The sequence below is a fragment of the Emydura macquarii genome, unplaced genomic scaffold (genome assembly GCF_026122565.2).
Source record: "Emydura macquarii macquarii isolate MOO-44397 ecotype Brisbane River unplaced genomic scaffold, CSIRO-AGI_Emac_v2 contig_3287, whole genome shotgun sequence".
In the NCBI taxonomy this organism is placed as follows: domain Eukaryota; kingdom Metazoa; phylum Chordata; order Testudines; family Chelidae; genus Emydura; species Emydura macquarii.
In genome coordinates, this window is record NW_027133424.1 from 4,067,538 (window position 1) to 4,083,277 (window position 15,740).

At 46.2% G+C, this 15,740-nt stretch overlaps 1 protein-coding gene and 1 long non-coding RNA gene across 3 annotated transcripts in view; one reads left to right on the forward strand and one right to left on the reverse strand.

Annotated features, from left to right (window-relative positions):
• LOC137142943 (uncharacterized) overlaps positions 1-15,740 on the reverse strand; it is a 174,810-nt gene that overhangs the window by 95,516 nt on the left and 63,554 nt on the right. The gene's annotated exons all lie outside the window — the stretch shown is intronic.
• TNR (tenascin R) overlaps positions 1-15,740 on the forward strand; it is a 70,858-nt gene that overhangs the window by 42,860 nt on the left and 12,258 nt on the right. The window contains exons 10-18 of the mRNA XM_067532478.1: positions 361-627; positions 1,745-1,864; positions 3,368-3,511; positions 4,582-4,701; positions 6,365-6,508; positions 7,189-7,319; positions 9,714-9,846; positions 13,230-13,381; positions 15,591-15,687. Coding sequence (XP_067388579.1) covers positions 361-627; positions 1,745-1,864; positions 3,368-3,511; positions 4,582-4,701; positions 6,365-6,508; positions 7,189-7,319; positions 9,714-9,846; positions 13,230-13,381; positions 15,591-15,687 — 1,308 coding nt within the window. The remainder of the gene's footprint in view (positions 1-360; positions 628-1,744; positions 1,865-3,367; positions 3,512-4,581; positions 4,702-6,364; positions 6,509-7,188; positions 7,320-9,713; positions 9,847-13,229; positions 13,382-15,590; positions 15,688-15,740) is intronic.

Here is a 15,740-nt window from a genome sequence, read left to right on the forward strand (position 1 = left end):
CTAGAAAACACATACGATCAGATTTTGAACATCTGACCAATCCACTGTGAATGTCTGGAGACTCTTGTAGGTGGAACTTATTTTGTGCATCAAGCACTCTTTTATCCTCAGTTGTCCTCCTTTTCAAGTTAATGGAGAGACCAGGGTTGGCTCCTCTCAATCTGACACTGCTAGCAGTGAGCCCCAGTATTTTACAGTAGCACTATACCCCATAGTAACATAATCCGGTGAGCTGTGCTTCAGCATATCACCCTACTTCTGCCTGGGACACTCGCCTGGAATGAGACTTATCATTTTATGTCATTAACTCTGTCTGATGGATGCCTTTTCACATGCAAAGATTCTCTCTTTGGTTTAAAGGTTTCCGACCAATCACACAGCTGCACTTCTCTCATGTGACTTCCTCCAGCCTGAACATCACCTGGAGTGACCCCTCCCCTCCGGCAGACAGGTTTATCTTGAACTACAACTCTAGAGATAAGGAGGAGACTAAGCAGGTCGTGCTAGATGCTACCAAGAGACATGCTACCTTGTCTGGCTTGCAGCCATCTACAGAGTATGTCGTGTCACTCGTGGCTGTGCATGGCTTGGTCAGCTCTGAGCCCATAGTGGGCTCCATCACTACAGGTAAAGTCATCAGCCGTCTGATGGGGTATAATGTTCATGCCTAGTCTCCGAATGGAGAAGAGATCCAAGATATATACAGGAGGTAATGGAGACTCCTGGCTCAAAGCCATCCTCCAGAGTTGGAGCTAGCAGAATAATTTATCTTTACAAAAGAAAGTTGCTGGCCCTACGAATCATTATTTTCAAGGGATTATTCATCTCAGGCTCCAATTCCACATGCCCCATAGCTAGACTGTTTGTCTCGGGCCTCCTGTTCTGCAAGCTCCATAGCCAGATAATCCATCTTGGGCTCCCATTGCAGCACAGTACGTATTCAGTTTCGTATTGTTTTTGTCTTGGGTTGTCTTTGACGTGGCAAAAGAATCCAAAACAACACAAGGGGATTAAACATTTAGCCTCCCTTAATCCTGGAATCTCCACCGCAGCCAAAAAAATGAATTTATTTAGCTTGTGGTCTGAAATCCCTGTAAAGCCAATGTCATCCTTCCAGTTCAGGATAAAGCAGCCACAAATAAATGCATAATGGGAGCTAACCCACTTCCAGATACACGGCAGTGCTCTAGAGAGGAGCTGAGTGCTCAGACCTGCCTTTGGAGCAGGGGGGCTGGAACAATTTGTATAGCGGGGGCTGTGTAGTGCTGAGAGCCATTGAACCAAGCTGTAAATCCTTTATATGATGGAAACCACTTCAAGCCAAGGGATGCGGCTGAACCCCCTGCACTCCTAGTTCCAGCACCTATGCTTTGGAGTTAGTCATTGGGCTTCTTTCGCTGACCTTTCGTTTCCCCTGCTCCCGCTCAGAGCTCCGTGGGATTTTGAACCCTAGAATGGGTTTTGACTTCAACATTCCTTGTCAAATGAGGCTCTTTAAATAGCTCCCCTGGCAGGGCTTCATGCTGTCGCTCCTTTGCATACGGCTGTACTGTCCTTATAGCCCAGCTTTTCTTACAGGGGAAGAGCCTGATAGACACAGCACCTCTCTCTGGCAGTTGGGATGACTGTGCTACGAAATGCTCTGTGCAGGAGTGCTGGGCTGAATCGGCCGCTGGTTAAGCTGGTGATTAGAGTTCCATGACTGCTTGGTGTGCTTTATTTTGTCTCTGCCTGTCTCCTCTAGGGATCGACCCCCCTAAGAACCTCACTATGGGCAATGTGACCAAGGACTCGGTAACAGTCTTCTGGGCACCTCCTATCGCAGCTTTTGACCACTACAGAGTATCCTACCGATCTGCTCAAGGTAACCCAGCTGTCAGCTCTAAAGGCTGTTCCTAAGCAGGCTATGAGCTATCCTGGGTCACTTCTGGCATAGCATAATAAGCAGCCACCTAGCAGACCATGACTTCAGGGGGAGGTAAACTGTAGAAGCCAGCACTGAAGAGTGCATGGTAGGAATGGGAGAGGGGGCAGGCAGGTTAGGAGGGGAGCAGCTCCCAACCCTAGTGAGGCCAGGTGGGGAAAGAAATGGAGAAGCTGTGGGGAAGGGAGATGGAGGGGTGACCTAGGAACCAGGGAGGGAAATTGCTGGGGGTGAAGCGGAGGCAGGGGGTCTATGGAACCAGTCTGCCTAAGGGCAGCCCTGGCACTTTCCGCCTCCCCCCAGAAGAGAGGATGAATGGAAATAAGAGTCTCTTATGGTAAAAGCTCTTAAACCAGTGCTCCCATTCCAGGCACAGAGAGACCATTTATTGGCACAGATATTTCCCATACACTGAGCCACAAGCTCCCGGTCTCCACTCTGGCTGAGCTGCAGCTGGCACAGGCTACCTCTGCAAGTCACCGAGTCCCTGGGCCAAGGTGATGGGGTCAGTTCAGCCTTGGCATAATCAGTTAAAGCCCCCCAGGGACACACCATGATGTAGTTGGAACACACACGGCACTCTAACTGACACACCCGCTGGAAAGAGGCCTCATGGGAGGGGGGGATCCTTGCACTGCTCAGGAACAGGTCCTGAGTCTTTCTCCTTCCTCTAAGAGTGCGTCTACCCGCTCAGAGCGCGCTTCCCAGCACAGCTAGGCAGACAGCGCACTAACTCAACCAGAACTAGTGCGCAACTTTAGCAGTGTGGCTGCAGCAGCACAGATGGTGGCTCAGGATAGCCTCCCAAGGACAAGCCTGCCCAGCACCAGTGGCAAGTACTCAGGTGCCTAGCCTGAGCCACCCCCTTGCCCTGTGAACACACTACTCTGTTTCATGTGGTAACCCAAGCAGAGCTAGTGTCAGCATCTACCCACACTGGATAGCATGCTACCAGCTGCAGTGCAGACATACCTGAAGGGATCTTGCCCCACTATAACGGCTCCAGAGCAACTCTGGGGTCTCAAGAGTCACTGAGCCAGAGGGGCTCCCGCATGGAGATGCCCAGATTAGGAGGCAGTGCAGTACCCAATGTCAGTGGAGGAAATGGTGCAGTCACAGTGCACTGCAGTGTGAGCCCCAGCAGCAGGCGCCCAGCCGCCAGCAGTTTGTGCCAAAGCCAGCAAGAACAAGGAGTGAATTTGGCCCTAGTGTTATTTATCCACTCTGGGGCTTGCAAGGCAGGTAGCAAAGGGCCACTTACATTGCTGTGCGTGCATCTCCTCCCAGTAAGTGCTTTTAATACCCCCTAACTTACCTGCACCTAGAGCTGTTGTCTGGGTCTCTGCACCTTCCACTGCAGCCTGAGCTTCTGCAAGCTCCTGCTCACAGCTGAGCGATTTGATGAGTCCTCATGAAGCTCTTTGCTCTGCCCATGCTTTTCAGGAAGAGTGGACAGCACAACAATTGCCAGCGACGTCACCGAATACACCCTCAGCCGCTTGCAGTCAGCGACCAAGTACGAGATCAACCTGAGTAGCCTGCAGGGCCGGGAGGAGAGCGAGCGTGTCTCCATCATCGTGTACACAGGTGGGGGACGTTTCCATCACAGTTACACCAAGTTCAGGGGTTGTATTGTGCAGGGCTGTCCAGCAAGGTGTGATGCGCGGAGCGGCAAAACTAGTGGAAGCCAGGACTGCCGCTGACTTGCAGGGTGACCTCATTGTTTGGAAGGCCATCGCTTCAAAGGGGGTCGGACTCAAAACTGCAGCTTCTGTTCCTCGTGACTTGTGGTGCACGTTAGTAGTTCAAGGAGATGGGCACTGCATAGTCATTCAGTGCTATTTCCACCCATTGAAATTGCTTCACAGTTTTCTAACTACTGTGCATGAGCCTGATCTAAGCTCCACACAGTGAATAAGGCCCCAGTGCTCACTTTATACAGGGCCTGTGGGCCCAACAGTGACTTTTTAAATAAGTCTAACAAAAGCCCTTAGGAAGACTGCCTGCTTTTGTGCAGAGGGGAACGATGTATCCAGGTAGCGGCCATGGTGTGCCAAGAGGGCTGGTCATGGAAGATGATGTTGATAGGAAAGGATATTTTAGCGCCAGACAAAGGGAAGTACCGTCGCCAGAAACAGCCCTTCTGGCACATATGCAGCCACGTTCTGGGCAGCATAGACATGGACAAATATGGACGGGTGTGGTATAAAATATGCCGGCAGTGGTGACAGAAATTCTGCCTATTCCAAGGGTTTTCTACCCCACAATTAGCAGCAGCAGCATAAAAAAGCTGTGGATAAAAAAAAAACAAACAAAAAAACCAACCTCCCTAGAACAAAGAGAAGCTATTGAAAGCATATGCAGTGGAGTTAGAATACTAGAACCCTAGTCTAACCCCCTAGACCCTAATCTAACTCCCTGCCAAGATGCAGGATTTGTTGTGTTTAAACCATCCAGGACAGGTGACTATCCAGCCTCCTTTTGAAAATCTCCAGTGAAGGAGCTTCAACGATTTCCCTAGGCCATAGGTCTGTTCCATTGTCCAACTGCTCTTACAGTGAGGAAGTTTTTCCTGAGATTTAATCTGGAATTCACTCCCCAAAGAGTCACACTACTCTTCACATCCTTAGCCTGATGAACTTATGGTTCCTTCTCAGCCATGGACCACCCTCTGGGTCTGACTGTCACCAATGTCACCCCAACAGAAGCTCTGCTGCAATGGAACCCGCCTCTTTCTGAAGTAGAGAACTACGTCATTGTGCTAACGCACTACACAGGTACATCTGTGAAGCCGGGAAGCTGATCTGGTTTGCCTCCAGCCTGTAAGCAGCTAGATTTGCGTGTGGCTTTAGTGCCTCTAGCTAAACTCTATTAGCTGCATCAGAAATAAATTAATTAACCTCAAGACAGCTGGTTTAAAAGGATTCTATCATTACCAGAAATTAGAAGGTGGATTTTGCTCTCTGAGTTGGTTGGCAAAGCCACAAAAAGAGCACAGATCTGAGACAGGATTGCAGAGGGGCCAGCCACCCCATGATTTCAAACCGATATCTATTCCTGCTTGAAGGCCACCACAGTCACTTTTTCCACACACACATTACACAGCCTACTCCTGTCTGAGTGTATTGTCAACCCACACAGAGATGCCCCTGACACTATACCAACAGGGAACATTCCCTCTACAATAATCCGGGCCCTGGCACTCTGAGGACAAGGAATCCTGAGGCTGACTCAGAAATCTGAGCTCCGGACACCCTAACAGCAAGCCCAGCTCACCAAAACTAGACATTAAACATGGGAGGGCCTCCAGTTAGCCCCGATCCTGAAGAGGGAAAAATGTTTGGAGAAGATGCAACCAATGAGCAAAGCGAGAATTCCCTATGGATAGGCCTGGCAGAATTTTTTTTTTTTTTTTTTTTTTGTGGCTAGTTTGATGGTCAATATTGATTTTTATTTTTAATTTTTTTCCTCAATTTTAAACCATTTTCATTTTTACAGTTGAGGGAAATAAAGGGGGGAATGGGGTTTAGATTAGTGCAGCACTGTCAGCAGGACTGCAGGGGACTCTCTGCATGGCCAAGGAGCCCAAAACACTGGAGAACAAAGTGCCAGGGAGGCTGAGATCCTGGCCCAGCACAGCAGAGACCCCAGCCAGAACTACCAGGAGGAGGGCAAGTCATGGGTTACGAGAGAGACCACCCCACTTCTGAATGGCTCCATCCCTAGGCAAGGAATTGGATGTCACTGGCTCTGCAGGGCTCTCTGCACTGCCACAGGGCCAGTGACACCCAGCTCCTACAGGTGCAAAGTGCGGAGGGAGGGCTGCACTCCCATTGACTGTTACCCAGGGATATTTTTTCATTGATTTCAGTGTGGTGGCTGAAATTGACATTTACCTACCTCTGATAATTTAATCCACTCCTGCCCAAGCCTGCTTCTACACAAAACAAAATTGCTCTGCTCAAAGATTGCAGGGCAATGAGGTTACAAGTTAGTAGCAAGTAAGAAGGCAACATGATCCAGTGGAAGGGAGCCAGGTTCTAATCCTGCTGTCTTGCTTTGTAGCCTTGCACAACTCACTCACCCTTCCTCTCTCAGCTTGGCTCCTCATCTCTGAAATGGAGATCACAATTCTTACATTCTTTGTAAGTTGCTTTGAGATCCGGGGATGGTTAGTGCCATGTGCGGGCCAGGTATTGGCATTGTTTTTTGTAAGGCGTGTGGGAAATGGCCATGCTCATTCTTCTGTGATCTGAAGGAATAAGGTCATAATTCACTGGAAGAGTAGAGACGTGCTGGTGACATTACATGGTAAAATGCCACCTGTTGTGTCCAGGCAATCGGCCAAGATAGGCTTTTGTTTCAAATGGTTCTTTCCGTGTCATATTTTAACAACAGTAGGGCTCCATATTCAGCCAAGCCAGCTCCATCTGATTTCAGTTGCAGGGGAGACCATTCTAGTGGATGGGGCCAACCAAGAGTACCAGCTTATTAACCTGATGCCCAGTACCATCTACATGGTCACCATGTATGCCACCAATGGGCCTCTCTCAAGCAGGACCATCAGCACCAACTTTACGACTCGTACGTACGGTAACTTCTTCCCTTCTCCAACTAAGTCTCCTTTGCGGGTTTTATTTTGTCCAACTGGGGAACAGAAGCCAAATAAGTTGTTGAACAGTCTGTTTTTTGTGCTCAGGGACCACAGAGGCATACAGACACCATGATGACAGGCATGGTATAAGAACCAGAATATAATGATACATGTGAGCTATCAGGTTCAGATAGATGCTTTTCAAAACACCCAGCAGTTCCTTTCTGCTGATCTCCCTAGATAAGATTTCCTGATGGCTTCAAGAGGAGACTCTTATCAGATCCTTTTCTTGCCCATTGCCATAAAGCTGCATTCAGAGTCTATTCCAGGAGAACTGAATCCATTTCACTACTAAATAGCTACTTGACAGATATTGTGCTTCATGCAGTACAGAGCAATTTACACTATAAAAAAAGGACATGGAGAGAATATTTATCTGGTTCCTAGTGCCCTTGAAGTGGAGCACCAAGCTAGGAATGAGAAACGTGGTCTGAAGAATGAGGGTAAGGATGAGCTGAGCACAGGATTGTGAGAAATTCCAAACTTCTGTGGTTCATCCAGCACTCCTGTCAACATGATTCAGGGATCCAAGATGCTGTTTCAATCAGCTGTAATAGCAATGCTAGTGTGTAAGAATCTCAATTCCCTGAGTTTCTATCGAATTTTGCAGTTCTGGATCCCCCAACTAACTTGACTGCCAGTGAGGTCACCCGCCAGAGCGCCCTTCTTTCATGGCAACCTCCAATGGCAGAGATCGAGAACTACATCATGACCTACAGAGCAACTGATGGAAGCCGGAAGGTGAGCTTTCATTGATAAAGGGGATCATGCAAAAACAAGAATCAGAGACTGGAGTGGTGGGTGAGGACTCATAAACAAGGTGATCCAAGTCAGCAGGAGGACAACCATGTAGCTGAGGGTTTTGCATAAATAGTGCAGCTCCAGCTGACCTGGATGACAAAGTTTCCTCATAGGCGCCAGTGGCATACCAAGGGTCTCCGGTGCCCAAGCCTACATTTGTGCCTCCCCCCAGGCCTCACAACCCCCGCAGGGCAGGAGGGGTTCCGTCACCACCCCCCAGCTATCCAGGGAGGGGGGTATGTAGCTGTGGGGAGGAGGGGGTCTGGAGGCTTGGGATGGCGCAAATGCAGGCTTGGCTCCGCTCCCCGCCCCCCAACCGCACTTACCCAGCACGCGGTGCCCTGTCTCTCTCACTGCAGCCCTACAATCCAGCGCTGGCTCAGACAGGGAAGCCTCTCTCCCAGCCTTGGGGGGTGGCCTTTCATGATGTGCAGGGGAGGCAATGGGGGGCGTCCCTCAGCGCCTCCCCACCAAAAAGGGCCAGGTGGCACCCTCCTCCCCCCCGCACTTACTTGCCATTCCAGTCCCACAGGGTGCCACGGGGCGGCCTCACCCACCGCCTGGGGTGGGGGACTAAGCCATCCTTTCACAATGCGCAGGGAGGGAGGCACTAAGGGGTGCCACTCAGTGCCTCCTGCCTCCCCTGTCCCCCACCCATCGTGAAGGGCTGGCCCAGTGCAGCGTGTCCCCCCTCTGCCCCTACACACACACTTATCTGCCACTCCAGCCTGGCTGAGGCGGCCTTACACACACACACCCCCCAGCATTGTGGGGCCCAGCTCCCCCTGCAGCATGGTGGCCTGGTCCTCCCCCCTTGGTATGCCACTGATAGGCGCTCCTATTAGACAATGCTCAGAGAGGCCACAATCCAAGGGGTAAGCCAGGCAATGGTGACAAAAATCAGTAACAGCATCTGCAGGTCCAAATGGACAAGATACACCTGGGAGGTTTGAAAGAACTAGTGAGCAAAATTTCAGAACCTCTGAAAATTAGTCATGGGAGCCAGGAGAAAGGTATCTGAGCAATGGAAGGAGATTAATGTTGTACCTATGTTTACGGAGAGTAAAAAGAGAGATGCAGGCAACTAATTCACTCTACAGTACAGTATGTTTGATCATTTAATGAGTGTATTGATATCTGACTATGAGGAAGAAACTTGCCTATGAACATTGGTTTATCAGAAATAGGTCATTGCAAACATGCCTAATCGTTTCCTTTGACAGTATTACTGGTTCACAAGGGACATAGGATATTGGCATTTCAATATAGGATTCAATAAGAGCCACATGATATGGCTGAACACCAGCTAGATTAAAGCAGCAGGGAGCACAGATTAGGAATTGCTTAACAAACAGGGCTGACCAGTTCCACTCCTTATGCTGCTTTGGGTGTCGGTGATGCCCCATTTCAAGGGAAAGATGTCCTCCTGAATTCAGGAGGTACAGATCAGGTACAGTAAACAGACCATCAGTTGTGCTTATTGAGTCTACAGCAGCAGTTCCCAACTTGTGGTCCACAGACCCCTGGCGGAAAAGAACAACAACATCCTCACCAAGGAAAAATACAATTTCAAATAAAACTAGTAGCATGTGGTGGTCCACAAAATGTTTGGAGGTTGAAAAGGGGTCCGCACACTCGAAAAGGTTATGAACTGCTGGTCTACAGGAAAGAGTGAAATACATTCCTGTGCAGAGGGCCAGGAAAAGGCCTGTATACGACTTAACCCCACCACTGCCACCCCGATACAGTAAGTGGTACACAGATCTCTGCTCGGGGCTGAATTTCACACTAAATGATTAGGGATTAAAAAGGCTTTTTGAACACACTCATTTTCCTATGACACACCTCAGTCACCTTCAAATGAGGTTGCACAACATGTTTCCTGGGCCTATGGGAATTAGTAATCTATGTACATAGGGACCACAAATAGCATCTGCACATCACATCCTGTTCTGGAGGATTTGCTCTGACTAGTCACCCTAAACCTCTCCTTGGTTGATGTTCAAATAAGAAACATGGCTCAGCTGCTAAAGCAAAGCCTAGGAGTCAGGCAATGGGGAATCTAATCTCTGTTTTGCCCCGACACGCAGTGTCTTAGGTAAGCCATTTTCCCCTCTGTTTGCTCATTGGGGAAATGGGGGTGGTAATACTTAGCTAGCTGCCAGGGTGCTGAGAGCTTCCCGCCTGTAATTGACTTTAAGTTCCTCAGTCAGACAGCATGCACTACAGAAATTTCTGTCTTCCGCTCTCTCTTTACTTGTTGTATGGGTTTTCCCTGTAGCTATTCTAGTCTGTTGCTCTTGACTTCCACCTCCTTTTGTGACCTGTGTATAGGAGCTGATAGTAGATGCAGAGGACACCTGGATCCGCTTAGAGGGGCTTTCGGAGACCACAGAATATACCGTACGTTTGCAGGCAGCTCAAGATACGATGAGGAGTGGATTCACCTCCACCAGTTTCATCACAGGTTAGGAGTTTATTCCACCCCTCGTTTGACCAGCTGTGCCATGCTGCACCAAGAGACTGCTGCACCAGTCTCCCCTGAGCTTTGGCCCAGTGCTGAGCCTCTCACGGAGGCTGTATATTACCTCTCAGTGCTAAGGGAGAGGACTCCTCCCCAAACCCTGTGCCTGCTCATGTTCAAAGGGCGTGGCCCTCTGCCTCTCAACTCACCCAAATACACAAAGCCAAGACTTAAGTACTACCTTAACTTTCCTTATCACAGGTATTATTCTCCCTTCTCCCTACAAAATGTGTAAAGCAGAGATAGGACCCAAATCTGAATTCTGCCATAGTCAGGTGGTATTTGGATCCAGGATTTGAATTCAGGTCCCACATCAAATACAGAGAGCATCTATTTCATACAGGTCCTTTTACCTTGTTCTTGCTTCTGCTCCAAAAAATTAGAAAATTCACTGCAGGGGATACCCTGGTAGTAGTCAATCCAGAGGATTGACTAAATGACCTAACATGTCTTTCCCATCTCTAAACTCTATGGGCATGATTCTGAACTTGTCCTGATCTATGTCAGGAATAACTCCACCAATGTCAATAAAATTACCATTATGCACAATGAGTGCAAGATGAGAATCAGTCCCTGTGATGTTATGACTGCCAGATATACCACTTAGGACAGCTCGAAATAATAGCTATTTATTAAATATTCTATCCTAGTGGAATGGATGTGGTATGAAGCTAATTGAGACTCTCAGTTACCATGGTCCTATTGTCAGAGTGTTTACAAGAAGCAGGCTGCACTGAAATACTGCATGTTGTAAACACTCATGTTAAAAATGTAGGCAGAATATAGCATCCAGTGTGGGAGAGCTTATTCAGAAAGAAGCACTCAGTAGGCACTATGTACATTATGCAGAGCTGAATCCAATTACATTTGTACCTAGACTCTTAAAAAGAGATGACAAAAAGCCTGAAGATGCTGTCCATTCTACAGTGCTGAAATCACTTCCTCTGTATTCACAGTTAGATTAAAAGGGCTCCCTTTGATTCCACTGAAGATATACACACCAGTCAAGGCATATGGGAAGTCCTTGTAACCTGCTTTTAAGTGATAACAGAAGCTAGCAATAACAAAAACCCTTCTTTTCTATCTATAGATCAAGGCCTCTTACGTTATTCTTGCCTCAACTTCAGTGGGCACAAAGGACTAGAGCATATGCTGTAGGGGATGGATGGAAAAATAGATATACTTGTTGAGGATGATTTTGAGTTCAGGATGAAAACAATAGGGCCGGATCCCCAGCCTGTATAAATCAGCATGGGTCCATTGACAAGGGATATTATGCTGTGATTTACAGCAGCTGAGGATCTGACCATATATAAAGACAGGGAACGTACTGCAGATGGCTTCTTCCCTGAGAGACAGTTAGAAGCAGGTTTAAGTGAAAATAACAGCTAGTAACAAGCACAATAAACTTCTTTCTTTTCTAATATATCTGTGAAACAGAAGCATCTGAGGATGGACAATGCAACTATGAGATCTGTAGACTGCTGTTGCTTCCACCATTCCCTTGTCTAAGAACCAGGGCATAGCATTTTATGTACTCTAGCAACATATCTGTGCACTTTCCAGGAGAATAATAGGTTATTTTTGTTGGACTTTTTTTAAAGACACCTTTATTCAAGATGTTTTTCTTCTTTGTGCTCATAACACACATAACAGGGCTCTTTCATTCTTTCTAGCATATTAATAGCTGTCTGGTCCATTGTCTTTCATGTTTGCATAAGGTTCTGGAGGAATTATATACAAATGGCACAAAGGAAAAAAATAGATACACTATTCATCATTTGTAGTTTAACACTTCTTTCAGAGTTAGCTTCAATTTTAAAGATCTGAATATAAATTAAGAAACGTAGTTCAGAGAGCACCGGGGGCTCCAAAGTGTGTGTCTCTGAGGCAAATTTCATTGTATATTTAATACTATAAAAGACAAATAAGTCTCTCACTAGATCTTGTGTTAAAAAGCACAGAGACTGTAAAATAGGGGCTCTTTGCCCTTTGGACAAAATGAAATCACTTGACTATTCATGCACCAAGAATAGGTATGGGGGAGACTTAATAGAAAAACAACAAAACCAGGGTGGTAAGTGTCTTCCAACTTCTTAATCACACCCCCTTTGATGTGAAACTTACACTGGCATTGCACATGCAGTGAATGCAGCTGACACCTATGTCCTGTGTAACTGACCCTGCCATTTAAGCTGTTGTTGAAACTGGACCAAAAAGATTTCCCCATATGTTTTTGCCCACCTGCACCACTTACACTGGTTTACATTACTGTAAGTGTGAATGTAAGTCCACTGACTTCAGGGGAGTTACTCATTATTTACACCTTGCACGAATGAAAGCAGTATCTTGCCTTGAGTATGAAATTTGGTCCATATAATTAATATTTTTCACTGCAGATGATCACAGCTGTGGCCACTGGGTCTTGTTCTTCTTGCAATTACACTAGATCATAAGTAATTCCACTGGATAGACTACATTCCCCCTCTCATTTATAAAAGCATAAATTAGTATAACTCCTATGCTAGTGCTAAACTAGTGTAAAGCTTTTGTGAGATAAGACTCAGACACGGGTTCCTGATACTGTAGACCTGTTGAGATCATATAGGATTGACAAATAATTACCTCAGGCCCCTGACTGTGAGCATGTCTTCATTAGAAAATTGCATCAGGCCAGATGACCATGAAGTACCATGCTATCCTACCACAGCTCTGACCATGACTTTGCAAACGGCATAGACATGTACCAAATGTGTTCTGTACCACGTCTGCCAGGTCCTGGGTACACCCTGCTGAATTTTCTAATGAAGACGAGCCCTGCATGAAGTGGATTGTCCAGTCACTTACGTAGATGTAGTAACTCTACTGAAGTCAGTCTGGTTACACGTTTGTAGAACCCGTGTTGATGAGGAAAGAACATTGGTATCTGCCAAACTATCTGTGTAATTTGGGGACAAGTAATTTCTGAGGCATCGCAAAGATACATGGAAAAATATCACAAGATGTCACACTCTCATTCATTGTTTCTAATAGAGTTACTGAGTGTCATGCCATTATACCTTTTGGCATATAGTGAGTTAATTAATACAAGCAATGAGCTTCTTGCATGATGTGGCATGATGTGTGGAAGCCAGCCAGGAGATAAGTGCTGTACTTGATGGAGTTATCATGATCTATCAGGCTAATTCATGACCTCGGAGGTCAATTCATGTCCTTCTTGGATTGTAGTATGCCTTGTATGATGTAGTATTGTATGGTATATGTAGTATGATACAGGCAGGGAGGTGTTGTGCCCTCTTTGAAGCTTTACCTCTCTAATTTCACAGGAGGCCGTGTGTTCGCTAATCCTCAGGACTGTGCCCAGCATTTGATGAATGGAGATACCATGAGTGGAATCTACACAATCTCTATCAATGGAGACCTTAGCCAGCGAGTCCAGGTGTACTGCGACATGACCACAGATGAGGGAGGATGGATTGTAAGTCTCCATGTAGAACTCATGAGAATTAGAGTTGGGGCACATTTTGAGGACAAAAAAAAATTCCCATTGAAAAGCACAGATTCTGGTTGACTGAAACATGCTGCGAATTTTTGTTGAATTTGCCAAAATATTTCATTTGGGTGAAAGGATTCCCCCTCCAAATCTAAACCTTTTTAATTCTTTTTATTCAAAATAATTTTCATTTGAATTTTATTTCAATTTCAATAAATAAAATTTGAAAGGGTAAAAAAACACCAAACAATTATTTTTTCAGTTTGGACAGCAAACTGTACCATCAGTTATTTGTACAGTTCTAAAAATGGTTCTGTTACCCAACACTTTCCTTCTATTCCAAAGGATCTCTCACAATGCTTTAGAAACCATACAGGGCCACATCATTCACAAAGGCAAAGTAGCCACCTCTGGGTTGGAATGCAGCAGCAGTTTGGCAGCACACAGCAACAGTTGTGGGCAGGAAGGAAAGATTATCCAATTCAAAGTGAAGGGATGAACCAGCTAGGCAGAATGTAATTTGGGTGGGACACCAGATTTAACATCACTACTCTGATTAGGGTTAGATTGCAACTGACCTTTGAGTGGTTCTGCAAAGAAGGGTGAAGGTGCAAGAATCCTCCATAGTCCTTGCGCTTTGGCCACAATTCAAAGTCCCTGGGCTCTTCTGATTGCAGGGACCACTCCACGCTAACAGCCTCTGGGGCACAAACCCCCTCAAAGAAGGTAGGGAGGAGTTATGTCCATGTTCCCACATGCATCAGCAGTGGCACAGGCCAGCAATGAGAAGCAACGTGTAGCACACCCCCTGAAAAGGCAGAGCAGTAGGCAGACTCCTCCTGAACACCTGGCTGGTCTTTGAGGCACAAGGCATCCTAGTGTCCCTGCATGAGCCCTACAGCCCTGTGCCACCCCCTGTGGAAGCATAGAGCTAAAAAAATAAATGAGTCCAAAATATGCCATAGAGCCTTCACTTCATTATTCCTCCAGTAATTTCATGGCTCCAACTCTAGACTGGGGCACTGGTACAACAGAAACAGTGATGTTTCCTGAATAACCAGAATTATTGCCTGCAGCAATGAGGTTTACCCTTAAAATCTCCCATCCAAGAACAAACCAAGCCTGGTGCTGCTTTGTTTGGGAGTTCAGATGAGACCACAACCTTTGGATGTGTGGCTGGCTATAAGCCATAACAGAGAAACACTGTATGCCCATAATAAATGAAGACAAAGCAACAAAGCTATGAAAGACAACAAAGCAATGCACCAGACAGAAACCAGAAGAGGCTCAATACAGTCAACTTCATTTTCCATGTTTTAGGGAATGGGTCATGAGTTGTTAATAACAGCTTCACCTGGAGAAATTTCCTTTGATGGATTTAAAATGTTTGCAGCTCCTTTTGGAAGCAAAAAGTGTAAACAGTTGTCCCACACATGAAATTAAATGGATACTAGCTTTCAAAGTAAATGATTTGCACTCATAGGGTTCACCATATGGTGGTGTTAGCCATCCACTGGAATGACTCTGTACAATGCTTTTAGAGGCAAATGCCACTTAGCTGAATTGCACACACACAGCCTGACTTGGGTGGATTGGCACCATAAGCAGAGAATACTTTGCGGTTCCGACTGCACTGTGTCATCACACTCTCTCTCACACACATTATTACATAAAAATGCTAGTATATATGCATTCAGAAAAGGGCCTCGTAAATCAAAGTATAAATTCCTAACACTGCTGGTGTGGAATCTTTAGTCAAAACATTAACCTGCTTCTTCACTCTACTTCAAAGCCTTACATCTGATTTCAAGTTGAAAGGCTTACAGAAATTACTGGTTAAAAACAAAATCATCTGCTGAAAAGTGGGCAGTGTTGTCCATTGGTTAGAGCAAGGGACTTGAAGTCAGAAATCCTGGATTCTATTCCCAGCTCTGTGACTGATTTGCTGTGGACATCACTTAACTTCAGTTGATCTATCAGTAAATTGGCTGTTGTCATACATATCTAACTTGCATGACTGTAGTAAGAATACATTAACCTGTCATGCTCTGAGCTCCTCACTTGAAGGGTGGTATAGAAAGGCAAAGAACTATCATTTAATTTCACATATAACAAAGCCCACTTGTGATCTGTCATTATTTCTGCATAGAGCAAAGATTCTTCCATGTGGCTTTCATTGGTTCTCCTTTTGTAGGTGTTCCAGAGACGACAAAATGGACTGACTGATTTCTTTCGAAAATGGATGGATTACCGTGTTGGCTTTGGAAACCTAGAGGATGAATTTTGGCTAGGTAATGCCCTCACCTCTTTGTCTATCACTGACACAGTAGTCAGTCTCACTGTG